General features: G+C 41.8%; 1 protein-coding gene across 2 annotated transcripts; it reads left to right on the forward strand.

Moving 5' to 3' along the window:
* Positions 1–460: 460 nt before the first annotated feature.
* On the forward strand, positions 461–24,180 carry LOC112837820 (adhesion G protein-coupled receptor F4). 2 transcript variants are annotated; one of them, XM_073905248.1, is made up of 11 exons: positions 461–599; positions 1,481–1,520; positions 8,550–8,658; positions 9,602–9,656; positions 12,372–12,523; positions 13,267–13,518; positions 14,399–15,778; positions 18,234–18,275; positions 18,738–18,797; positions 20,027–20,083; positions 23,421–24,180. In XM_073905248.1, the coding sequence occupies exons 3-10, from the start codon at positions 8,572–8,574 to the stop codon at positions 20,072–20,074; spliced, it is 2,076 nt and encodes a 691-aa protein (XP_073761349.1). In that variant the 5' UTR covers positions 461–599; positions 1,481–1,520; positions 8,550–8,571; the 3' UTR covers positions 20,075–20,083; positions 23,421–24,180. The 2 variants fall into 2 exon arrangements, with proteins under 2 accessions (XP_073761349.1, XP_073761350.1); XM_073905249.1 differs by having other exon boundaries at positions 23,653–24,180.
* Positions 24,181–27,077: the final 2,897 nt, after the last annotated feature.

Consider the following 27,077-nt stretch of genomic DNA (forward strand, 5'->3'; position numbering starts at 1 on the left):
AACTCTTGGCCCGGTTATTAAAAAATAAAACGAAAATCTCTTTGGCGTAAGGTAGGGATTAGATCACGATTTACTGATCCATTTGCTAGCCAGTTTTTCTCCAAGTTCAGCACCAACACAGGCAAAACTCTGATAGCCCTTAAAACTCAGCGTCCACAGTGGCCCGCCCACCTTTGCATTTTATCCCGTGTTCTAATTACACCGGTGCAGTAGATGCAACCCGGTCTCATGTGATTGAGATAAAGATGAGGAATTAAAGCACAAACAAGTGACTCATTATAATGGATTTGCTCCAGACAGGAGAAACCTGTAATTTCTCTTAGGCGTGCTTGATGAACCCATCGTGGAGTGAATCACAGACTTACACAAGCCTTGAAACCCCGGGCGGTTTTACAGTTCTCAGATAGGCTTCTCACAACCAGTGGCTGGTTTGCACCGGGGCCTCTTGGATTTCCCTTTCAAAAATGGAGAAGAGGGATCACAGGGGCTGAAGGGGGGGACCATGGGAAATGCAAAAGCAGGCACCCGTGATGGTGGGGCACAGCGGCCGGACGCTCGGTGCCGACTCTCCCTCCGGGCTGCTAGCTTTCCTGCATGAGGTGAGTACACATGCCAGGACCAAACCTGCCTCCGACTGAAGACTGGGTTGGTATTGCATGTATTCCGGAATGGGGAAAATGTGTGATTTATGGTGGTATCCTCTGGAATGCTTGATTCTGCAGGAAGCTTTCCTGACACTATTTAGAAATTGGCTAGCTCAAGGTTAAAGTATGTCCTAGATCTCTTTTACATTTGTTTTTCTTTAAAAGGTCATTTGTCAGGATCTAACTGCTCCCTCCTAGGAGTGAAAATGCAAAGCACTTTGTCAGGCAATTGGACTCTTTTCTGATCCTGCCTTTGCTTGATAAAGTGGATAAACAAACCAGCTTTCAATTCCCTTCCTTTAGGCTGAACGTAAAGTTGTATATATATTTTGATAAAGCATTCGTTAGTCGTTTTTTCTTATAGTGGGGCTGACAAAGCTGTCTTTATATCAACTTAAAAGGAAACATTTCCTCCAGTGACGGCTAAAACCTTTTTGCAAAGGCATCTACCCTTGTTTTGAGTGGTCTACGGCACACCATTTAATCACCCATATCCCTTGTCCTCTGAGGACAGTTGTGGCCTTTCTGATGTGTGCCGTAAGGTGCTCTTGGGTGTGTGTGTCAGCACTCCAGTGAGCTTTCTTCCTGGAGCCGAGCAATTGCCCAGTTCACCAATTACTTTAAAATCATGTAAGTCTCAAGATAGCTGGTGAGAGGCTAGATAGCTTCCAGCTCTGAAATTGTGCGATTCTTCAAACATAACAGTATTCGAACCAGACTGCTATTCTCAGAAAAGATACTGAGCTACAAAGAGATTGGTTGGAAGCCATCTAAAATAGCCCAGGATAAGATGCTTCTGATTCTAATAGATCTTTCCTGTCTTTCTTTCCCCCAAGGCTCTTTATGAAACAGCTCTTCCATGGCAAGGGACAACTGGTAAGAGTGACTAAATCCATTCTGTTACTGAGGCCACGCAACATGCAAACAACTTGGTTAGCCGTCTGACTCAATAATCAGAGCTCTAATTACCCCAGCGGAGTAGACGGAACGGACGGTTATGAAATTCAGCTGAGGGGAACAAAACACACCCCGACATGTGGGTCAGCAGCCTCTAAGTTCCTCACCCTCAGTTAACCTTTCTGAACTGGGCCTTCCCATCAAAGGGATTGGCCAATGAATGTGAGGTGAGTTGCTGCCTAGAAGGTGAGCCAACAAGTGGAAGGGGCCCTCCCTCTCACATTGGGGTGAAGTTCATGGAGGGGAATACTTTGGGGCAGTGTCCACTTCGTGGGCAAACATCCTCGTCCAGCTCGCCTTGGGGTGTTCTGTGTGGAGGGGTTTGAGAGATCACGGCTTCCCATGCATTCCTTCCTTCCTGACTACGGTTACCGTTCCCAGGCTGTACCCTTTTTAATTTGCTTTGATAGCCCTGATGCTAGCCCTCGCACAGCGTGTCCGGGCAGGTGGGGAGTGCCTCGGTTCCATGACTCATATCCTACAACCCCATTCTAGCGCAGATCAGAAACAAGCTCTGGGACCCAGGCAGAATAATTCCAACTCATTCAGAAACCCAGCTCTTAGTACAAGGGAGGTGGGACAAATAGGAAATGGTTGTCCGAACAGCTGGGGTCTTCTAGGTCTGTCCAAGAAAGTATCTTGTGAGTTCTGACCGTGGAGACAGGGCAGAAAGGATGCTCATGCTGCCATGCCCGGGGCAGACTCACTCATCTGATGTGGCGTTGTCTCTTGCCGAACCTAGAAAGGACCTCACAATCTTTTGGCACAGAGGCTCCAGGTAGTATAACAAAGAGGTAGGCTGGGAGCATATCTACTTAAATCATCGGGTTCCAAAAGGATCTAGAGTAGCACATATGCTCGCCTTTCCCTCTGAGATAGAGAGGTTGCCTTGTGATTTTAAAACAAAAACTTCAGAAGTTGGTATCATTCTCTGTGAGGGCCATTCACTTATTCAACAGATGCTGACTGGGTAGTTACTATGTTTCTTACACTCTGCTGGGTGCTGGGGACAGAGAACTAGCCCTTCCTGTTCACCTCCTAATGACAACCTGTTTTTTTTTTTTTTTTGGTCTATTCTGCTAGGTGCGGGCCAATTTCTCTCAGGCTCTGGGGCTGGAAGCACTAAGTCTTGTGCTCTGTTGACCCCTTATCAGGGCTTAGAGCACAGCCAGTGGTGTGGGAAGCATCCCTTGCTAAGAATTCCCTGGGGAGGGACATCCTGAGCGACATGACCTCTGGGACCCTAAAGTCTAGCTACATTGTCCTCCCAGCCTCAGGGGCCTGCAAAGGTTATTCTCTCTCTCTCTGAAGTCATCACTCTGTTAGAGCAGAGAGTCTGGCTTCCATTTGGTGGCCTAGAATTGCTGTTCATTATCAAATGAAAGATGAAAGTGGATGGTAGTGGGCAATTCACACTTTTATGAGGACGCATGGAGGGAAAGAGAGGCAGGTTGGGGAAGCAGGGAGGAAGAATTTGGGACGCTACTTGTCTGGTACCTGAGAAGCTGCCAATTCCAGGTTGCTGGTTGCTTTTATCTCTGAAATAGGCCAGCTTTCAGGTACTTTGGGAACAAGACATAGGGCGTGTTTCTTTGTAAATGTCAGGGAACTATTTACCTAATCACCACAGAAGCCTCAGGCATGAGTTCTTCTGCATCTTGTTTTCTCTTCCTCTTTTTAATTATCCATTTCTGAGTCTGCTTTCCCCTTCCTGGGATCATCCTAGACATCTCAAGGTCATCTCATGGTCATCTCATCTCTGCTTGCCTTTCCTCACCTCTCCACCCAGAGCATCGTGTATCAGGATAATTCTGACTCTTCTCACTGTTAAAGATGACCTAGCCATTGCCTCCTTCTTTCAGGATTCCCTAAGGCCAGGTCTGTTACTCTCTGAGGTGCTACTTTGGGTCCTGGTGAGTGACCTCCTGTGCAGTATTAGCATAGGGGCTGGCATGTGGCAGGTGCCCAACAAATGCACATGGAGCCTGAGGCTGGATACATTCACGTGTTCCACGATGATGGGCGGTCCTTGAGCAGTAGCCTTAAATCCCCCAGAGCGCTTTGGATGATAAGGTAAATTAGGTATAACCAGAGTGAAACAAGTCTTTTTACCACAAGGATTCCCAGGAACTCTGCTATCCGTCTGCATATATGTGAGGGGCTGGGGGTAGTGGTGCTGGGACGCACGGTTTCTCCAACTGATCTGACCGTGGAACCCCTTAGTCTTTCACGAGACCAGTGTTCCACAGAAACCCACTTCAGGACACAATATCTTGGCCAACTGCAGTTGACACCAAACTCTGTATTGTTTGCCTTACTAAATAAAACAGGCAGATTTCCTGAAATCACAGAACATAAGTCAGTGTATACAAATGTCCTCAGGGTCAAGTTTTTCTTCCATTCTTTTAAAAATTCAACTTTGGTGCCTGCTACAAACTTGGCAAATAAGTGGCGCGTAATATGTGTCAACCCTAGGCATACGTACCCCTTGTTGCAGCACTAGTCCGTCAGGATTACTGCTTACTGTTTTTATGATCCCCCACCAAGTACTAGGATCTTGATTTAAATAGCCAGGGACAGTTCTTCCCAACAAAGCATTTTTCTGCCACTGTACCCCAGGGGTTTCGAGAAGTAGCGATTTTATGAAAACACACAGTTTTGTCGTTAAACTGAACACACTACAAAGCCAGAAGTCAGTGAAATGGTATTTTAAGGTAAAGGTTATTTAAGCATACTAGACATAGAATAACTCCGGATTCTCCATGGGGGAGAGGACCTGGCCTTGACTCCAGCACTCTTCACTAGGAACCAGGAGACCCCTGGGCCTGGCAAGTTGTCCTTGATTAGGTTCACATCTGAAAGCTGCCTCTTTCAGTTCTGTCCGTGTTTTTGTCGATGTTCTTTGCGACAATCCAGTCTTGTCACATGTATTTAGATTTTGTGTCCTTGTTCTTTTCTACATTCTTTCAAGAGGTCACTTAGTACATGCAGACACTGTGCTGGATATTGGAGAAATACTATCTATCTATATATTTTTTGTATTTATATTTATATATATAGTTTTTTTTTTTTTTTTTTTTTTTTTAGAGACGGAGTGCCAAGGGAGAGGGAGAGAGAGAATCTTAAGCTGGCTCCATGCCCAGTGTAGAGCCCAATGCGGGGCTCAGTCTCACAACCCTGAGATCATGACCTGAGCCAAAATCAAGAGTCAGACGCTTAACCAGTTGAGCTACCCAGGTGCCCAGAAATACTTTATATTTGCAGAAAATTTTCATTCAGCATTATGCAAAACTCAAAGTTCACTTTCATTATTAAGTCTTTATCAATGGTGAATCTAAGTATGTCTCTTCCATTCTGTCCTATAAAATATCAGCCTCTGATTATGAATTATGCTGGATATACTTTTTTTTATTTTTTAATTCCCCATTTCAGAGCTCTGAAGCTCTGGCTCATTGTGTGCTCTGCAGAACCCTCTGGCTTTTGGCTTCAGCCATCTATATTGTGATGGGACAGATTCCATTCTACTCTTTCTGGTGAGAAGAGAAACAACCCATTTGGAGCTACCTTGAAAACATTTCTCCATCTGACCCATCACTGCCAATCAAACTAGGCAAAAATAAGAATGCTGTGCCTTCTCTTGGGTAACATTATTAAACATCCCCTCCTTCCCAATTGTAATAGTTGAAGGAACTTTACCATATAATTATCATACAAAATGGTAGATGGGTTACATACACCAGACTATAAGAAAAAGAATGATGAAGTAGCAAATTAATTAACCAAAACTCTCCAAACAGCTAATTGTGCTCAGTTCAAAGTTTGTGTTTCTTGAGGTCATGCTTATGATTTCATACTACATATAAATGATTGGCTAGTAAATTTTTTCTTAGGAAAAAAATGAATGTGTCATTATTTCATCATGTTCCATAAAGAGCATAATGACCTACAGAAAATGCCATGACTATTAGATCCTTTAGTCCCTGCACACTTTCGGGAGCTGTGGACTTACAGAGGCCCTAGCACTGCTCAGGAAAACAGTATTGGACTTCCTAAATCACAGCACATCACATCACATCACATCACATCACATCACATCACATCACATCACATCACATCACATCATTGTACAAAATGCCTGACTTTCTTCCAGCAAGATTAACTTTAAATGAAGTTCTTGTATTGAAAACTGTGGACAGTAAAAGCTTCCTTCTGAAGCCTTAGATAGCAGGCATTATTACTTTTAAGTGGCCTCCTGTTGGCTCGTCTTCACCCATTTTCATTGTACATTTCAAACTATTGCTCTCTAGGTGGAAGAGAATTGCATTTACCCTTAGTATTAGTCCTATTATTTGGCTCTGAACGTAAGTATCTTCTTTCCCTAATGCATGTACCTTGGGAAGAAGATTTTGTTAGAATTGTGAAAAATAATAAAGAGAAAGGACCAAAAGGACCACTTCAGTGGGAGAAGTGAATGATTTTCAACTTGATAATGAAAATGAATCTTCTAGTCTGTATTTCTATTTCTCAAATTGCAGGTTACAATCCATTAGAGGGTTGTGGATTCAATTTAGTGGGTGGCAACCGATTTCCAAAAGAATGTCAGATAGAGTGGAATGCAAGATAAAAATCACAAACACAGCAGAGTGTCTTGCTTATAGGTGGGGAGGATAAGTAATACGTAAAAGCTTTTGAAATATAAAAATCATATATTTTTCCAGTTTTGTATATGGATACCTGCATACATACATATATATGTCTGTACACAATGAGTCATGATGTAAAATCTGTTTTATTACTGTGTCAGGATAAAAAATTTTTGAAAGCCACAGGTGTATATGTGAAACATACAGACATGTCTAAGACAACTTATACTGGTTCTTCTGGTATTTCCTTTTGTGAGGACAGTTAAAAATCTATCCTAAATAATATTAATATTGCAAATTGCTTAGTGTGCCCATCCACCAATTTGCTGCATACTTGAGAACTTCTTTCCACCCACTCATGTAAGATCTTGAATTCCACACACATATCCCAGCAACTATGTAAATCCATTACCACACTTTGCCCATCATTCTGCCATGTTTCCTTTCCCTTGCTCAGACTTGCTCTACAAGAAGATAATATAAGTCAAAATACTTCCCCCCTGTTCATTGGTTAGGTACTCAAAGAATTTTAAGCTCAAAGACAATTTGGAAGCCTTCCTGTAAGTGTCTTTGGCTCATCCTCTCATGTGAAGGCTCACTGGAGTCTTGAAAGTCCATCTTAGTCTTGACTCCACCCAGGAAAGTTCTGATCCCTGATCAGTGAGTTTTCTTTGCTCCCTGGCCACAGATTGCCTGGTGAGCCTAGATGGATCAGAGTTAGTTTGTCTCCATTAGAGCATAAAGGAATTTATGTTTGCTGAGGCTCAGTTTCTGCTTGGCCTTATTCACTAGCTGCAGTGTGTAGATGATCTCTCTTCTCACTATTGGTTTGACTTGTCTGCATTCCTCACTGGACATCCTTTATGGAAATGACAGCACCCTTTATTTCCCTACCCCCAGCATCTGGCACAGTTCCTGGCAAATAGGAGGCACTTGATAAAGGGTGGTTGGTAGAATGAATAATCATCCCACATTTTATGAGATGGATGAGAAAGAAAATAGGCTCAACAAAGGTCAAATAGTTCAATAGCATAAATATGATTAACAACTTAGCTCATGCTGAATCTAAAGTGTTGCATCTGTACTACCAGAAAATTGTTCTAAGGAACTTTGTTTCCAATAAATGGTCTTAGTTTCCACTATCCTGTAAGAAAAGTACGGTGGTGACGATCATGATGATGTTGATGAATTTCAACTATCGTAAAGATGGTTTCTTGGAGATTTGTCTTTGAAAGGTGGAACTATCAAGAAAAAAGGCTTTATCAAAAGAAAAATAATTGTAACTATGTGTGGTGACAGATGTTACCTAGACTTACTGATCATTTTACAAAAATACAAATATCGAATCATTATGTTGTACACTTGCAACTAATATAATGTTACATGTCAATTATATATTAAAAAAAGAAAAAGGCAAGAAACAGAGACGTGGCCAAAGAATAGTTATCTTCTCATGCTTCTAGTTTCTCTGTATAATAGTTGATCCATCTATAAGAGAGAGTCTCAGTGCTTGCTCCAGTAACAGACAATAGTGTATATTCATTTCATTTTAAGTTACTTGACCTCCTTTGCCCCTCTGTAGTTCTCAACTGGGAGCAATTTTCTCTCCCAGGGCATACTTGGCAATGTCTGGAGACATTTTTGGCTGTCACAGCTGGGGAGGAGGCTGTTCCTGGCATCTAGTGGGTTGAGGACAGAGATGCTACTGCACATCCTACAATTTACAGGACAGCCTCTGACAACAAAGAACTATCCAGCCCGAGATGTCAATAGTACCATTGCTGAGAGGTCCCGTTCTAGAACTTGGCTTTCCAGCTGCATCATCTGGCTCCACCACTTTTTATGAGTGACCTTGACTCATAGTTGTTCCACACTTTGTACCTTAGTTCTCCACTGATAAAATGAAGATGGTAATACTGTCGTATGCCATCTGATTAAATGAGTTAATGCAAAGAAAGTGCTCAGAACAGTGATTTGCAAATAAAAGTTCTTGATAAATGTTACTATTAAAGAAAATTGTGGATCAAATAATCAGAAATGACTCCTTGGTGAACATACATCATTCCTACTGCGTCCCTCATTCCTGTCTATTGTTTGTAGACAAGTTAACAGTTGAGAGAAAGTCTTCCCCTTTTTTTACATGTTAGCTGGCCTGAAAGTAGATATTGGGGTCCTTTCTTGGAGCAGGAGGTTTTGGTTTGGACATCTTTCCAGTAGGGTCACCAAGGGGTTGGTTAGTTGGCTAAGTTTTGTGTTGTCTGGCCTTATCACCTCCAGCTGGATCCACTTTCATTCTGTATTGCAGGTGAAGATCCTAATGTGTGAAAATGAAGTCCCAGGCAACCATGATTTGCTGTTTAATGTTATTTCTGGCCATAGAATGTTCTCACTATAGATCCAAGATCCACATAAAAGTAAGTTTGACCCATTCTCAGGTGGTCCCATGAGAAATCTGTCAGTTCTCCTAGATGGCTAAATTTATGATCAATAGCATAATCTTTAATAAAATTTCAAATGACTACAATTTTACTCCTGCTGATATATTTTTTAAAGGGAAAAAAGAAAAGTTGAGAGGTGGCTGGGCCCTGCAACAGTATATTTGCAGGGTGCAACAGAATGCAACAGTATAGTAGAAAAATCACTTTGCAAGCCACGGAGAATGTAGACAGGCAGCTGTTGGGAGGAGGAATACTAGCCTGGCAGGTAGCATTTCAGCTCTAGACCTTACTTTGCTTCTCCTTAGTTGTGCAGGTTGTCTTGCTTCTTTGAGTTTTAATTTCCTTATCTATAACATAAAGGGTGTTTTTTTTTCTTTTAGATATTTTATAGCCCTTTATAGCTACAAAAGAGTGTGATTCTATTCTATTCTATTCTATTCTATTCTATTCTATTCTATTCTATTCTATTCTATTCTATTCTATTTACCTAACGATTATTCCTAGTGTCTGCTCATTTCTTCCTCTCTGGGGATCTGTGGTATCTGGTGGATCATATTAGCTTCACTTCAGTCACAGTTAATACAGAAGGAGACCAGCTTAGCAGTCTAACTGTTACATCTCTTTTCTCCCTGGGTACTTAAGTTTTCCTAAATATGTACCCAATCCACTAACCTGACCCTCAGGGGCCAACTGACCACTGGCAAGGTTCTAGCCCTCCTCAGAGGAGAGTTTTTTCTCTATCTATGCTCACCTCAATGCTTCTGTCTGCAAATTCCCGTGACATCACACGTGGACCTGGTGCAGTTTTCTTACGAGTCCTCAACACATTTTCTCTTCATCTCCACATGGAGCCTCTACGTTGAGATAAGAGAGGAGAGTCCCACAGTAAAGAGGACCTTTGGGAATTTATGTTTTACAGGATGGAGATAAACTTCAACATCCTGAAGGGAAACTCAAGACTGGAAGGATACAAGGTATGTGTCTACAGAAGAGTCTTCTTCCATATGGAGCCTGGGCAGAGTAAGTGAAGGGCACGGTTATTGCCGAGCACGTCCCCAGACCACAAGCTTTCAATTGGAATAATAAGTCTCTAACAAGTTCTCATTGTTTACCAGTATTGATAGACTCTCTTACAACTATACCATTATACATGGCATAGTCAATGACCCAAGTTGGCAAATTATTCACATGCATTCTAGAGTAGAAGACAAGTGGTCACTTTAAGCCCCCAAAGGGAAATCTGTTTGAACTGATGAGCTAAGAAGAGACAGAAGAGGGGACTGGGAAGAATTCATTCCTTCATGCGAAGATATTTTCAGAAAGCTTAAATGTACGTAACACTCTGGTGCTGAGAAGTCTACTGAAGTGATGTAAGTAAGATAGGTATTGTGTTGGTGAGACAGGTCACTCAGAAACTCAGAGATAAACTATGGAGATAATCATTACTAGTAAGATAGTGAAATCACATGGTTCTTACCCAAATAGTAGAGATCACTGGATTCTGCACAGACATTGCCAAGTATATTTTTAGCAACAGATACATCTCTACATAGATGTGGAATTGAGAAAAGAGCAAGAGAGATGGCTAACCTTCAATGAGCATTTATAGCAACACTGATTGAAGTGCTTAAAAGGATGCTCCCTCAGTGTTTGTAACAAGACTATGGCATCACCTCCAAACTGTATGGATGAAGAAATTGAGAAGCACTGAGCTTAAATAACTTGCAAAACCAGGGACAGTGGGTAGGTGGTAAAGAAAAATGCAAACTTACTTGTTTCCTTTCTCCATGAATGGAGTCATCTGCAGAGCTGTCCAAGCCATAAATATAGATGCCTCCTTTGACTTACAATTAGTCACCACATCTTATTGATTTCAACACCTTACTAGCTTCCATTAGGATCCACTTCTTTTCATTCCATTACCACTATCCTAAGGCAGTTCTTCCTGGGAATACTTCGACAACTTCATTCTTGGGCTCCTTGCCTCAAGTCAATCTGCTCTACTCATGGACCAAATTAGGCCTGCCACCAGGTTTTAGAAATGAAGTTTTATTGGAACACAGCCATGCCCATTTATTTACATATTGTCTTTGATTGCCTTATGTCGCAAAGGCAGAGTTAAGTAGTTTTGATAAGGACCACATGGCCTACAATGCTGAAAATATTTACACTCTGTCTAGAGTGGTCATATTTAGCAAATAAAAATATGCAATGCCTCATTAAACTTAAATATCAGATAAACCATGAATGATATTGCATGGGTCATATGAACACTAGAAACTTATTCATTGTTTAACTGAATATTTTCAGTTGATCCCTGTTATTCAGGGATTCTGTATTTGTAAATTCTCCTGTTCATTGAAACTTATTTGTAACCCCTAAATCACCGCTCACAGTGCTTTCTGGATCATTCACAGACAGAAGAAAAATTGAGTTAGCTAAGGTGCAAGTTCCCAGCCAAACAAGGTGGCTCTCTGCCTTCTTGTTTCAGCTGTCCTACTATAAACAAGTGTTCTTTTGGTGGCATTACTAATACCATACCTTTTGCATTTTGTGCTTTTGTTTTTGTGATTTTGCTGTTTAAAATGGCCCTCAGTGTAGTTCTGAAGCACTGTCTGGTGTTCCTAAGGAGACTGTGATGTGTCTTAAGGAGAAAATTCACATGTTAGATAAACTTTGTTCATGTGCTGTTATGAGTTATGGTGCTATTGGCCATGAGTTCAATGTTAATGAATCAACAACATAAATAAAGTCTTTAAATAGAAACACACGTAAAATGAGCTCATATATTAATCAGTTGATAAAAATGTTGTGAGAATGATATGAGGAATTCTTAATCTCAGGAAACAAACTGAGGGTTGCTGGAGGGGAGGGGGGTGGGGGGATGGGTTAGCCTGGTGATGGGTATTAAAGAGGGCACATTCTGCGTGGAGCACTGGGTGTTATGCACAAACAATGAATCATGGAACGCTACATCAAAAACTAATGATGTAATATATGGTGATTAACATAACAATAAAAAATAAAAAAAAATGTTGTGAGAAGAAGCTCCTAAGAACCTGCCTTGATTTGCCCTCATTTGGTGTTTGTGGAAGCAACTCCATAGACCGTAACTACTGCAAATAATGAGAATAGACTGTGTCTGAAAATAAAATTGGTATTTAACCGGGCTTTCTGTATTTTAACTGGCAACTCTATCTGGGCCTTTATAGAAAATTTTATTGCTTTCTGCTCTATGCTATTTTTTTTTTGGGGGGGGGCAGGAGTTAGAGGTTTATTATCAGTCTATGTGAGACTAAATACTCTATGCTATTGTTAATTATCCTTCAAAAACCCAATCATATTTTCTGGTAACCCCTATATTTGCACAGAATTCAAAGTCCTTCATGTCTTGACTCCTGCTTTTCTCCCATCTTCATCTCTTTCCCCACTCCCCTCAGAGGCTCTAAACTAGCCTTTCTGTCTGACCTGCGACCTCTCCTCTCCATGTGGAGGCAGAGTGTGCAGTTCACTCTGCCTCCACATCAGCGCTGCAGTCTGCCTGGCATGCCTTACTTGGTGCTGAGGACACTGCTCAGTGTCACCTCCTTTGGGAAGCAAGCAATCCCCAAATCCCTAGAATGAGTCAGCTGCCTCATCAGAGCGCAGCAATGCTAATTAGGTCCCCTCCTCTCTCTTTTCCTTTTCAGAGAAATGCCGAGGACCTTGCATCCCTGCTTCCAATTGCAGCCGGCCCTGTGCTCAGCCCTTTCATGGAGAAATAAGGTTTACATGTCATCAAAACAAGTGGCAAAAATCAACTGAAACATGTACAAGCCTTTCTGTGGAAACACTCTTTAAGGTGACACATTTGCATATTATTGGCTTCCAGGGCTAATTTCCCAGGAGATGGTAGAGGCGTTTTCCTGTGTTCTGTTCGGTGCAACAATCTCAGATCTAGATTTGGGAAAATGGCAGAGTGGGTGAAATTTGTCTCTTCTCCTTCCTTCCTTACCCAAATTCTCAGACACTCTCCGCAGCATCTTTTCTTAAAAATAGATCTCTCTCCCTCTCAGCATCTTTTCTTAAAAATAGATCTGAAACTCATTCACCCACTGGTAAATGCTTTGAGGTTAAAGTTTGAGCTCTGAAGATGGATTTGTGTGTACCTTTGTCTAATTAGTGAACTCTAAACTTCTTGAAATTGCAATTTAGTATTCTTTGAACTGCCAGCCTCCAAATCCACCCCCCCAAACAAATTCCATGAGACTCCCCTTTCAAAAAATTAAAATAAGTAGACAGATTTTGATTTTAGCATTTCTCCACATCTCTGGAGAAAACTGTCTTGTTATCACACTTGAGTTAAAACCACTGTCCTGAAAGCAATACATCCGTGTGCTGATCTCAGTGGGAATTTGGGTGGAACTTCTCATTTGTGTGTGACTCCATCTTACTCCTTCTGTCTTTCTTGGCATCTAAACCCCTTTTAGGACTACTTGCTTCTGTGTTTTCCCCACGTGGTATATTGGTGCCTTAGCTCCTTTACTCTGACATATGTTAGGTACTTAATCACTTTTGAACAAAATTTTTTTTTTTTTTAAGCAGGACTTCAATAGTGCATCACGCCTTTCTCTAGCAGCATCATCCATACCCGTGCACATTCTTGACTTTCAAGTGCCAGAGCCCGTGGAGAGTGTAGCTCAAGGAATCCGCAGGAACTGTCCAATTGATTATGCCTGCATACTCGATGTTGTGAAATCATCAGAAGCCACATCTGGAAACATTGCATTTATAGTGCAGTTACTAAGAAATATTTCTACAGATTTGTCCGATAATGTTACCCAAGAGAAAATGAAGGTATTCTTTGATAATTTCGTTAAAAAAACTGACAGATTTCCTTTTTTTTTTTTTTTTAAACCAAATCTTGCCTTTTAACAGTTTCAAATGTACTTTTCAGGGTCCAAAATATGACAGCCCCAACAACCGTAACAACAAGGATAGGCCTTTTATTTCACTTTTGCATATTGATTCACTCTAGTTTATGTAAGTTTTCAAGAAGTTAGCACATTTTTAACACATGTTTTTGTACAGACTTACTATTTTCAAGAAAATGTCCCAAAAAGGATGGCTGTGAGCAAGACTGTGTCTACTCCAGTGTTGCCCAAATTTCATTCTGTAGAACGTAATTATTTGGAGAAATGTTAATGGAGGCTCCGTTTCTAAAAGGGAGATCTGTACCTAGCAGATGTAGGAATTCTGGGTTAAACAACGTTAAGCAAGGTTTCCTTCTGGCAGGACTTTTTAAAGTTTTTCACGTGTTAATGAGGTTTGACCCTCTTTATAAAAGGGGGGGGTTATAGAAATACAGTATGCAGTATTTCTCAAACTTAGGTTTTTATAGAATCTACCCCCAATTCCCTCCATTAGACAATCATTAATATCTCATGAGAATCTTGGGTTATAAAGACTGCGGTTTGGAAATGCTGCCCTGGAGCCCATAATAAAGCAGGTAAACTTTACCTATGATTTTTATTTTATTTTAATCATTGTTTTACTTTACTTCCCTCTCTGAAGGACTCATCTCTCAGCATGAGATTCTAATAAACAGTGAATTTGAAGAGCAATATGTCAAATAAGATCCGATCACTTGATCTTCAGAAATTGCAAGTTTTAGAAATTGACTTTCTACAATAATGTGTAAATCCTTAGCATAATTTCCATTTTTTCTCCATTGCAGAGTTATAGTGAAGTGGCCAACCACATCCTTGACACAGCAGCCATTTCAAACTGGGCTTTCATTCCAGACAAAAATACCAGCTCGGATTTGTTGCAGTCAGTGAATCTGTTTGCAAGGCAACTCCGCCTCCGCAATGAATCTGAGAACCTTGCGGATGAACTCTTCATTCAGGCAAAAGGGCTTCGCATCAACCACAATACCTCAGAGGAAAAGTTCAATTTCTCTGCAAGCATGAACAGTACAACAGAGGGTATCTTAGGAATGATAGAAATTCCCAGGCAAGAGCTGTGGAACCTGCCACCAAATGCATCCCAAGCCATCAGCATAGCCTTTCCCACCTTGGGGGCCATACTGAAGGAAGTCCACTTGCAAAATGTGAGTCTTCCTAGACCTGTAAATGGTCTCGTTCTTTCAGTGATTTTGCCAGAAGGATTGAAGCAAGTCTTATTCACCTTCGAGAAGATCAACAAATCCCGGAGTGCCAGGGCACAGTGTGTTGGCTGGCACTCGAGGAAAAGGAGGTGGGATGAGAATGCCTGTGAAACCACGTTGGAGATCATGAACAAGGTGAAATGCTTGTGTAACTACACCAACATGGTGATGTCCTTTTCCATTCTAATGTCCCCCAAATCTATAGACAACAAAGTCCTGGACTACATCACCTGCATTGGGCTCAGCATCTCCATCTTTAGCCTGATTCTTTGCCTGATCATCGAAGCCGTGGTGTGGTCCCGGGTGGTTGTGACGGAGATATCATACATACGTCACGTGTGCATCGTGAACATAGCTGTGTCGCTCCTGATTGCTAACGTGTGGTTCATCATAAACTCTAACTTTCACAAAAAGGCCCAGAACTCCAACTGGTGTGTTGCACTGACATTTTTCAGCCACTTTTTCTACCTCTCTCTGTTTTTCTGGATGTTCTTCCAAGCACTGCTCATCATCTATGGAATATTGGTTGTTTTCCGTAGGATGATGAAATCCCGCATGATGGCCATTGGCTTTGCCGTTGGCTATGGTTGCCCGTTGGTCATTGCTTGCACCACAGTTGCTGTCACAGTGCCGGAGAAAGGCTACATGAGACCCGATGCCTGTTGGCTTAACTGGGACAATACCAAAGCCCTTTTAGCATTTGCCGTCCCAGCCTTAGTCATTGTGGCCGTGAATCTTGTGGTGGTTTTGGTTGTTGCTGTCAACACTCAGAGGCCCTCTATTGGCAGTTCTAAGTCTCAGGATCTGGCCATAATTATGAGGATCAGCAAAAATGTTGCCATCCTCACCCCACTGCTGGGACTGACCTGGGGTTTTGGAGTAGCTACACTTCTAGAAGGCACTTCCTTGGTATTCCATATAATCTTTGCCCTTCTCAATGCTTTCCAGGTAAGTACCGAGAGAGAGACTTATTTTATTCATTAATTTTATTAATTAGTATTTTATTTGTAAGATATTACTTTTATTTTATAATTTGCTATTCTGGCTATATGACAAAAAAATGGCTATGATTGAAAAATACAGAATACAAAATGTGCCTTTCATTTCTTTCCATGTCTTAGAGACATTCAGCTGTGGCATCTCTCACCCTATTGATTGTCAAGTTGGATTTAGCTGGTCAGGCTGACTGGGTGGGAACCTCTTTCCTTCTCTCCTCAACTGATCCACCTGTGTCCCTCCTAAAGTTTCAGTGTCAGAAGAAGATGACCTTCACTTATAGAGGACCAGTCTTTGGTCAAAGATGTGTGAGTCTACACTCACATGGTATGCCTCAAAACAAAGAAGTTTTTATCCTTTCTCAAGCAATTTGGGAACTCAGTGAAATAATCATTTTCCATAGTATGACGAGACAGGACCTGCCTTTCTCTTTGAGTGTTAACCAGGTGGGAGTTCTCATGGCTCTTTCCTGTGAAATAAATCTCGGTTGTTCTTCATTGAAATGGATCTTTTTTTTTTTTTTAAAGATTTTATTTACTTATTTGAGAGAGAGAGTGAGAGAGAGAGCCCAAGAGGGGGTAGGGTTAGAGGGAGAAGCAGGCTCCTTGCTGAGCAGGGAGCCCGATGTGGGACTCGATCCCGGGACTACGGGATCATGACCTGAGCCGAAGGCAGTCGCTTAACCAACTGAGCCACCCAGGCGCCCCATTGAAATGGATCTTGCTGCATGTTGCCTGATCCTAGAAATGTCACTTTTCTCTGGGCCTCACCCATCTCCTTAGTAAGATAAAGATACGAATCTGAGATCATCTCTCTTTTCTTTTCTTTTCTTGTTCTACCATACTTGGTTTGGCAAAATTATCCCTCTAATAGTTGCTCTACTCTATGTTGGCTACTGAACTTGTACTTTTGGGAAGCTGTCACTAGCCAGACTGCTTTCCATACCTATGAGTAATAGCAAGTTTGGCAGGTTCATATCCTTAATTGTGCTTTTAATCAGGGGTTGGCAAACTCCAGCCTGCTGCCTGTTTTTGTAAATAGTTTTCCTGGAATAAAGCCATACTCATTCGTTTACATTTTGCCTATGGTTGCTTTTGAGCTACAATGGCAAAGTTGAGCAGTTCTAACAGAAACTGTGTAGCCCGCAAAGCCAAAAATATTTATTATCTGGTTCTTCACACACAAAAAATTCCCAACCACTGCTTTACATATATAAATATAACTGCTTAGTAAAGCAGGAATGTATTCCTATTAACGTGTCACTATTACTCTATTTAAAAATGTGGTACAAAATACAAAACAGACTTAAGAAATGTCAGCTCAGATCAATTATATATCTTACTCATACTTCTTTAATAACTATGGAGAACATTCATTTCACGCTTTGCCTTACATGGCTTTAAAGAGAAACATTTGACTTATGGTTGTTTTTGTTGGTTTTTTGTTTTGTTTTGTTTTGTTTTTTGATCAAAAGCTCTTGGACTGACATAAATCTCCCCGACTTTTGAAGTTACTTTGGTGACTAATGATCTCATTCTATTTTTTTTTATTTTTTACTTTGCAACTTAATTAAACCCCAGAAAGTTTTATTCTGTTTCTTTTCCGAATCACCTCTTTTTCTCTTTTCTTGATAGAAAGAAAAATACTGAAACACTTTTAGTTAAATACACTCCACCTTTTCTCAGCAAGCTTTTCCTGTGACTCACATTTAAAAATTTCCGTCTTCTGATTAGCGTTTCTCTGCCATGAGACTATCCTTGGAAACCCAGCCTTCCTTCCACTCTCACAGCAAGATCCAGAATTTTCTTAAACTTCAACTTCCACCATTTAAAAAGATTGGCTATCGATTATTGTGACTTTATAGGTAACCAAATAATTTAAACTTGAAGAGACTCTGGTCTTTTAGATCTCTGTAGTTTTCTCTCTTTTATGCATAAACTTATTTCACAAGCTCAGAGACCCTGCTGTTTCATGACTTTTAACCCTCAACTGAAAGTAAACTATAATAATAGGCTTCACTTCTCAAGAAACCTTCCATGATTGTCACTTTGAGCTACAGGATTCCATGTCATGTTATGTCATGTTACTGTTATGATGAGTAAGAACAACTACTTAATATTTGGAAAGAAAGTAAACAGATGTGATAAGGTGGAGAAACACCATCCTACGTCTGCAGCCTTTCAATAAATATCAATAACTGTCATGCACAGGAATGAAGGTGACCCTCTTTCTTTGAGATACAGTCACAGAAAATACTTGCCAAAGCATTTTCTCTGAATCAGTAGAAGCTGAAGTTTCTAATACCCAATAACTGTCCTTGAAGATATCTAGAAGAGTGGTATTAAAATTACAGTTGGGATGTTGTCTGCCAAACCATCCCTCATACTTCTGTTGAATTTTGCCATAGGGGTTCTTCATCTTGCTGTTTGGAACCATTATGGACCACAAGGTAATTTGAATTTGTTTCTCTCATTGTAAAGATTTCCATGTGGCTCAGGGTAGCCGGGGGATGAAGCAGTTTTGATCAGAAAGCCTGGTCTATGGGGGTGGTGAGTTTATGGGGGTGCTTCAGGCATCAGCTGAGAGGAGGAAAGGAGAGAACTGTACTCTCTCATTTGTTGACTTAAGTCAACAGAAGGCTGTGTGTGAGTGTATCTAAAAGAATGAAAACCATACCGGAATTTTAATTTTAATTTTAATCCTAAATCTAATTATAATAGCCAGAACTTTAATTTTAATCCTAAACGGAATTATAACTACACCTCAACTTTTATCCAAGACTTATTATTGGCTAAGCACTATGCTAAGCCATCTGATGCTGCTTCTGCCAGGGGTAGTGGTCTCGAAGTTTCAAGACATGGGTTTGGGTTTGGGGGATGTTGTCATTTCTTCACTGTCATTGTTTCTTCAGATAAGAGATGCTTTGAAGATGAGGATGTCTTCACTGAAGGGGAGATCCAGGGCAGCAGAGGTAAGCCCTCCCTTTCAGTCTTAATACTGAAGGGTCAGTGTCCTCAGCAGAGTCACGCAGAGACAAATATTGTAGCTTAGTATTCAGAATTTGTTAGCAAAGAATTCTTAGGGTATACAGTCATTCCTTCATTTCTTCACTCAACAAATTTAGAGTATCCCACTAAAGCTTAAGGTCAGTAGAATATACGTCTCAAGAGAATTTTCTACCTTGGATGTATTTCAACTTGATATCTGGACCATTGAGATGGGACAACATGAAACCAGGATCCTAGACTCAGAAAACAGAGCTGGGAAACGAGAGATGAGTTAGAAATGAGATTCTAGGCCAACCTAGTTATTTCATAGGTAAGGAAATCAAGGCCCAGAGTACCTACCAGATTTGCCTGAAGCCACCCAGATAATCATGAGAATTCACATTCTCCTTGCTCAGAACTCTTTTCAGTAAACCCTATTCTTGGATTGAAGTATATGTATACATATTGATCTTGAAGATGACTTTGACCAAGCTATCCGTCTTTTAAGGTACCGACTGAAATTGCCATCATTGCCATATTAACACAGTCATTTACTCAAACAACAGTTTCTCAATAAAAACTACTTTCTTAAAAATCAACAAAACATTTTCTGAACACTTTGAGAGTCAGCATGTACAGTTAGCTAGTATTGGGCATGACTTTTGGTACCCTAGTTCATCAGTGCTAAGATAGGCATTTTCTTTACCTTTTAACATTTCTGAAATTGGACTGTATCTTAAAATCCGTGTCATGTCATGATTTAATTGGCAAGTTTTTTCTTTCTTTTTCTTAGTGGAACATAAAAATAATGATGCAGGGGCACCTGGGTGGCTCAGTCGTTAAGCATCTGCCTTCGGCTCAGGTCACGATCCCAGGGTCCTGGAATCGAGCCCTGCATCGGGCTCCCTGCTCCACGGGAAGCCTGCTTCTCCCTCTCCCACTCCCCCTGCTTGTGTTCCCTCTCTCGCTGTGTCTCTCTCTGTCAAATAAATAAATAAATAAATAAATCTTTAAAAAAAATAATGATGCAGCTAACAATGTTAGGTTCAATGAAATATAATTTAATTCTGTGTAGCTGTGTCATTTTGAATGCTTCTTTTCGTGTTCCCATTTTTACGTGTTTATCTCTGGGCAGCCGTATACATAAATATAAATGCATTTTTTGTCAATGACATTACTTACTGACATCACTGTTACTTTTTTTTCCATTTAGAATGCATCTTTAAGCCCAACCAATGGATCTAAATTAATGAATCGTTGAAGATGAGATGTGAGTATTAAAAACTGAAGGAGAAGCTTCACTTTCAAGTTGTGACAAACTCCTTAATGCCCCTTGTGAGCACACTAGTGCCTATGGTGTGATGCAGGAGTGAGGTGGGAAGGGAACAGGTGGATATATCTTTCAGAGATTAGAAACTTCTTTATTGCCCAGTGCATAAATGAAAATATGCACATCTTTAAAACCATGTCATCTCAGTGTGTATGTCCAAATCTTTTTTAAAAAAACTTTTGTTTAAATTCCAGTTAGTTAACATACAATGTAATATTAGTCTCAGGTGTACAATATAGTGATTCAAGACTTCCATACATCACCCAGTGCTCATCACAGGTGCACTCCTTCATCCCCATCACATATTTCACCCATCCCCCTGCCCACCTCCCTCTGGTCACCATCAGTTGGTTCTCTATAGTTAAAAGTCTGCTTCTTGGTTTGCCTCCCTCTCTCTTTTATCCACCTTTGTTCATTTGTTTTGTTTCTTAAATTCCACATATGGGTGAAATCATACGCTATTTGTCTTTCTCTGACTTATTCACTTAGCATAATACTCTCTAGCTCCATCCATGTCATTGAAAATGGCAAAATTTCATTCTTTTTTATGACTTATATATATATATATATATATTATATATCACTTCTTTTTTATCCATTCATCAGTCAATGGAAACTTGAGCTGTTTCCATAATTGAGCTACTGTACATAATGCTGCTATAAACATTGGGGTGCAATATATCCCTTTGAGTTAGTATTTTTTATTCTTATATGACCAAATCTTAAGCATACGTTTCTTTTCTCAGCGAGAGGATGATGTCATCACATCTACAGTGATAGGGGATACACCCTTGCTGTCTATAGCACTTACACACCCTAATTCCATCTTGTCAGTGAGTGGTGACACTTATAAGTGTCTCCTTGTTGAGAAGGAAGACTTAATTGATTGAAATCACAAAGCAACAAGCCTGTCTCTCCATAATGAAGTTGGAGCCCAGAATCATCCCTAAGGCGGTGTGGGTAGAATTGTAGCGAGTTAGCTAACAGCCAACCTCTGAGACATATTTCTACACAGATGAAATTAGGAGAAAACAAGTATTAGGCATCTGTGAAGGGGAGATTAGTACCAAAATGGCAGCCGGGAGCCTGAGAGGTAGTAGGGAGATGTGGGCAGGGGTGATCAATTTTAGTGTGGTTTTGTCTTGGAGAGTTTTCTTGGCCTTTGTACATGGATATAGATGAGTCTCAGAGTCAGGGCCAGGTAGCGAACAATGGGCAAAGCAGAGAGTTGAAAGAATCTCATGGAATCAAAGACATTCTGAGTTGGTAGAACTTTTGGGGGACCCGCTGTGTTAGAAACAGATCCTACAAACCTCATGTTGTGCTGTTGCGGGACATTGGTTCATGGTCCCGGGGCAAGGGAGGGAAAGGAAGAGGGCTTTGTCATACACACTGGCATGTGTGGGGTGCTGGGAAAACACCAGCATATTATTCTCAATTAATCATCCTCTCACATTTGGGTTTTTATATTAGATCTTTAAAAGGGGGGAGGAGGGATACTGTAGTCCTTTAAAAGGGCTAACTCTCCCACCTCTGCCCATTTTCTAGTCCATAGAGCTCCTCCATAGTGGAACATCACTACAACATCTCTTGATGAGTCACTCATCAAGAGGTAATTCAGATGACCTGTGCAAGCTGACCTTTCCATTAAGGTCCCAGTTTGACCTGCTTTAGGAAGTTTGTCAGGTGGAGGAGACTCTGCCTCCTGGGGATACTAAATCTAGCCATTCTAGAGAAGAGAGGCAGGGTTGAAGTCTAATCTCCAGCTATTTGGGCGTACCTGGGTGGCTGTAATAAAAACTGGAGAAGACCGGTAGACCCAAGGATCTGGACTACACTCCTTCCTGTGATTGGGGAGGTGCACAAAGCTTTGACAGGCACTTGGGGGAAAGTGTAGGAAGGAGGTGGGAGTGTACTAACAACTCCCCAAAGAAATCCTCACCAGGTGATTCTTCAGCTTCTATTTTTGAACCTGTGAGGTGGGGGATGAACTGAGGGTTGCATTTTTTTCAGCGTATCCTTCATAGGTGACCCTGTGCCTGCTGAATTTTCTCAGTAATTGTAGCTGTGCTTTTTACATCTGGATGCACGTGGAACCAGAAGGATCAGGAACAGCAGCTGACACCGGGGCAGACCATGTTAGGGGGGCTACAAGTTAGATATCAGGGATGGGAAATTCACTCTAAGTGAATGGAGACCTAGCAGCACCAGGGAGGTCTTTCAGCAGAGAGAGAGAAGGGCTCCAGCCGTGGGTCAAGATCAGAATTACAGCTCAGCAACATGGGGTGTTTGGTAGCTCAAGGCAGGGCTAACCCACAAGGAAAAGGCAGTATTTCAGACCTTAAATCAGAGCACAGAATTGAAGACTGATGGGGTCTGAGGAGATAGGCAGAATTCCATTTGTGAGACAGGGGGCTGGAGCTCAGAATTGGACTTGCAGAGACTTGAGACCCTGAGCATGGGTGGAAGCTCCTCATATCCCAGTGACTTGAGGTTTGATCGCTGTTAGAAACAAGGTTTGGAAAGGTTTGTCAGGAGGTCTTGAGATCATGGAAGGACTGCAGAGATATGAAAACCCAGCAGTTTGCTTCCGGTATAGATTCTAATTGGGGGAATCCCATTCTGGAGACAGAGGAGGGAGGGAGAGAGGGGGCATACTTATTGTGAAGCCACAGCTGCACAGCGCCCTCTGCTGTTCATATGAAGGGCGGGCCTTTACTCTGACGCAAACAGCCTGTTTTCCCCAGGCTTATTCCAGTGTCACCAGGAAGTCTCTTCAGTTCCTGTAAAATCCCTTCCACATATTTGTTTATGCCTGAACTCACCTCCAAGGATGCAGAACTCTTCATTCCACAGTGAGACATGAGACTGAGCAAATGCCACGAGAGGAGCAACACGGTTTTCTATGTAAGGTTGTAAGTTCAGAGGAGCAGTCATTCTAGAGGCCAAGCTTAGGCAGCCGAAGAGGGAGAGAGGGCTCTGAGCATCGAGTTTAGGGCTGAGGGAGCAGCATGGAGAAGGTAGAGGGCACAGAAAAAGGAAGATGGGAGAATAGCCTTCCTAATGTGTGACTTTGAGGAGATAGCTCAGTGCCTCTGTGCCTCTGTTTCTTCATCTGTGAAATGGGGCTAATAATCGAACATACCTCCCAGGATGGTTTCAGGATTCAATGAGCTAACATATTCAGAACTCATAAAATAATGCCTGGTTCAAATTAAGTTATCAGTAAATGCCAACTGTTCTTCCTGTTAACGTGTGTTCCAACCATTTTGCCTAGGCTGCTCCATTCCTCATGGGCGTTCTGTGTCCTGGACTGAGAGTGAAGCTCTGGGAGAGGGAGGCTGGAATGAGGGACAACGGAGCTTCCTCGGAAGACTTTCTCTTCCGGCCAGGAGTGACACCTAAGCTGTCAGGGGTGAAAATGCTTGCTGAGGGAAAAGTGAAAATGACGTTTGGTGACTGGGCTTGAAGGAGCTAGAACCACTGACTCTTTGGCCCATGACTTTCAGGAGCCTGGCTTCTTGGTCAACCTTGGCAAGATTAAGACAGCAGGCCATTTTCTCAGCTCCTGGACAAGCCTGGAGCTGTTGGGGCTCTACTGGATGAGGTCTGCTTTCGCACGCAAGGCCTGCCCTGTGGCTCCGTAAACCCAGCCATTGTCACTGTGCATGGATCCTGCTTGCTTTGGGGGACAGGAGTTAGATCCAGTGTTAGGGGTAGGGGCGGGCATGGGAGCGGGGGGTGGGGTGGCAGCAGAAACACCAAATCTACTTTGGAGACAGTTAAGTCATGGTAGGTTTCCTAAAGATAGGGAACAGAATTAAGAGGGCTTTTAAATGTGTTTTTGATTTTAGTCTATTTTAGACCGCCAGTAAAATAATTTAGCTCCTAGGACTTTAGGTTCCTCATTTGTGAAACTTAAAAATATTCTTGTAGGTATTATTATTATTATTATGTGTGTGTGTATGTGTGTATATGTGTATCTGTGGGTGTTTAAACCGCTATACATAAAAAAAATCTTAGAAATAAAAAATAAAAACATTTACTTTTCACAATTTGCTCATGTGTGAGTTCATTAAAGGTGGATGGTCCCATTGGTACCACAACATTCTTGGGTACAACCCTTTTATCAATCTACCTCAACCCATTGGCCAGATACACAGGAGGCCCAGGAATGTAATCCTACAATGTACTTATAAGGTGAGGACCTGGAAATATTAGGCAAACAGCACTACTTTCGGGCATGCTCAGTGAAATTTCTATTGCCAGTTTGGTTTTAAGCAGCCAGCCAGTCGGTAGGGCTGAAAATGGCCGTGTGTGTGTGTTGGTGGGGGGGGGGGCAATTTGATCAAAGCAGAAGTTATAAAGGCCATTCACCCCTTTTTCACAACACACACACACAAGTACCTCTTTGCAGGCCTGCTTTCAGAACCTTTAGTGTTGGTAGTTTAGAAACAAGATAAGGATTGGTTTCAAATCAAATAGTAATTATTTTAGTGATGAAAATTTTGAGTCAACTTGACATAGTATGCCTTTCATAAAATTAAAATAAATTATTTATATTGAGGGACATGAATCTAACTTCTATATTTGTAAAAATTTCCTGAGCATTAATTTATTGGCCCATATTTCCTTTTTGACTCTAGCCAAATGAGTTATGAAAACAAGTTTTACTTCTCTCAACCCCCTGAGATTTAGAAATTCCAGAGCATCATGTAATTCCAAGCCAAATAATTGCCTTTAGTTTGGTAGATTTACTTGGTATTGTATCAAGGTCAAATTAATAATTTCCTATGATAATAGCATTTAGTCTCCTTTCTTTTCCATATTTTCCCAAGCTCTCCATCTTTTTAGTGCATATTAGGGGAACCATCATGCTGAGTAGTCAGTTCTGCAATAGGAGAACACAAGCATTTTTAAAAACCATCACACTATGCAAACAGGTAATAAAACCTGCAGAACTTATGGGAAAAATGGCATTAGGTACATCCAGGCATGAATCTTAGGCAGAAATATCAGCCCTGATGAGCTCAGCTTAAAGACAAATTTTCTCCTAGGAACTTTTCCCTTCTGGTAATTCTCATCTCTGAACACAACTCAGTGACTCAATGGTTCTACTCCCATTAAGAAATCATTTTTTTTCTATTTTTTTTTTTTGGTTGTTTTAGAGAGAGAAGGAGGGGTGGGTACCAGGCAGAGGGAGAGCAGAGCCTGATATTGGGCTCAGTCTCACAACCCTGAGATCATGACCTGAGCCAAAATCAAGAGCTGAGCACTTAACCAACTGGGTCGCCCAGCGCCCAGAGAAATCCACTTTTCAACTGCATTATGTGGCCAGGTGATATTTTATCATCTCTTCCCAACTTCCCAAGTCCCATTTATTCCATTTAGAGGTGTGGCTGGAAGTTTGCATGACAAACAGAAGGGGTGGCTTTTATTTGGTGTCCACTTTGCCATCCCAGCTCTTCAAAAGGTAACAATCTGCTCTGGGAGTGGGACTTGGTTTCCAGACAGATGCAGGATCCCTGGGACACAGTCAAGGAGTGGAAACACTGAAAGAGACAAGCAGAGAATGGAACTTATATCCCTCAACTTCCCCTGGGAGGGTGCCTGCTAAGATCAAAGAGCCCTCAGTGCAGGACCTGAGGACCAGCAGAGGAAAGATTTTAGCTCATAAAACACATGAAGAATGTTGAAACACAGTAAGCAGGAGACCATCAAGGGGCACAAGACATTTTAAGACAGTGGATGGAACTTTGGTTCAGACACAGGAATGGGCTCTGACATGCAGGGAGTAAGGACTGTAAACATCTCAGCCTTTGGGCCTGGGGATTTTGGGGGCTTGGCTCTGTAATACCCCTCATGCATACGCAGGGTGGGCCAGTGGAAAGAAGAGAGGTTTTGAACAGTCAGATGTGTGTTTCAATTCTGTCCTTTCTACGTTCTACGGGGTGACTTGGGCAGGCAATTTAGCCACTAGGGGTCTCCATAAAATGCTCATCCATGAAATCGGGGCAATCTAAACCACATCTTATGGTCCGGTGCAGAGTGCAGAAGGTGATGTCTATAAATGCACCTTCCTCCATGTCTAACAGATGGGAGACACTTGAGAAAAGTTAGTTCCCCTTTCCTATCCCTCTGTTTGTCTGGGGATGGGAGTGTGAGTACTCTGCTTTCCTCTGAAGGTGTTTTTGGCTCTGTGTGGCAGGCGGGGCAGGCGTGGGGACTGGAGAGGGAAATCGAGGGCTTACATACTAGGACTTTCACTGGGCTCAAGAGCAATAGCCGGAGGAGGGCTTCATATGTCCTTCTCATGGGTTGGCCTGGTCACAGGATAGGAATGGGGACAGGGTTTGAGAGCGAGTGATTTGCCTCAGGAACGACAGTTAAAACTGGATCTGGAGTCTGGCGCAAGAGAGCGAAGGACTGTGTATAGGATAATAATTCTCAGAGTAATGGAGAAGATAAATTCCGTTCTTGAACAACTTAGTCACTGAATTCCACAATTCAAAGCAAGCTTCGTGGAAGATCAGTGGTGCGGGCTCCGCCGCGCTAAAACTAATGAGTGTACAGAGGGTTCCTTGGGGAGAGACGACTGGACACTCCCATTACAGTTAAGAAGACAAACCATTGAGATGGGTAACGTGAGCTGTGCACAGAGCCATCGACATCCTGGGCTCAGTTTCTCTGTCTACAAAATGGTAGTGAAAGCATGAGCCCTTCCCACATGCTGTTATGGGCCAGTTGTGTCCCCTAAAAATTCCTATGTTCAAGTCCTAAGCCCCAGTTCCTCAGTATGTGACTGTACTTGGAGACAAGTCCTTTCTAGAGGTGATTATGTTAAAACGAGGTCATAAAGGTGGGCCCAAACCAACATGACCGGTGTCCCTATAAGAAGAAAACCTCAGGACACTGGTAAGTACAGAGGGAAGAC

Source organism: Callorhinus ursinus, unplaced genomic scaffold (genome assembly GCF_003265705.2).
Source record: "Callorhinus ursinus isolate GAN/ISIS: 27379988/994484 unplaced genomic scaffold, GSC_fseal_2.0 scaffold22, whole genome shotgun sequence".
NCBI lineage: Eukaryota > Metazoa > Chordata > Mammalia > Carnivora > Otariidae > Callorhinus > Callorhinus ursinus.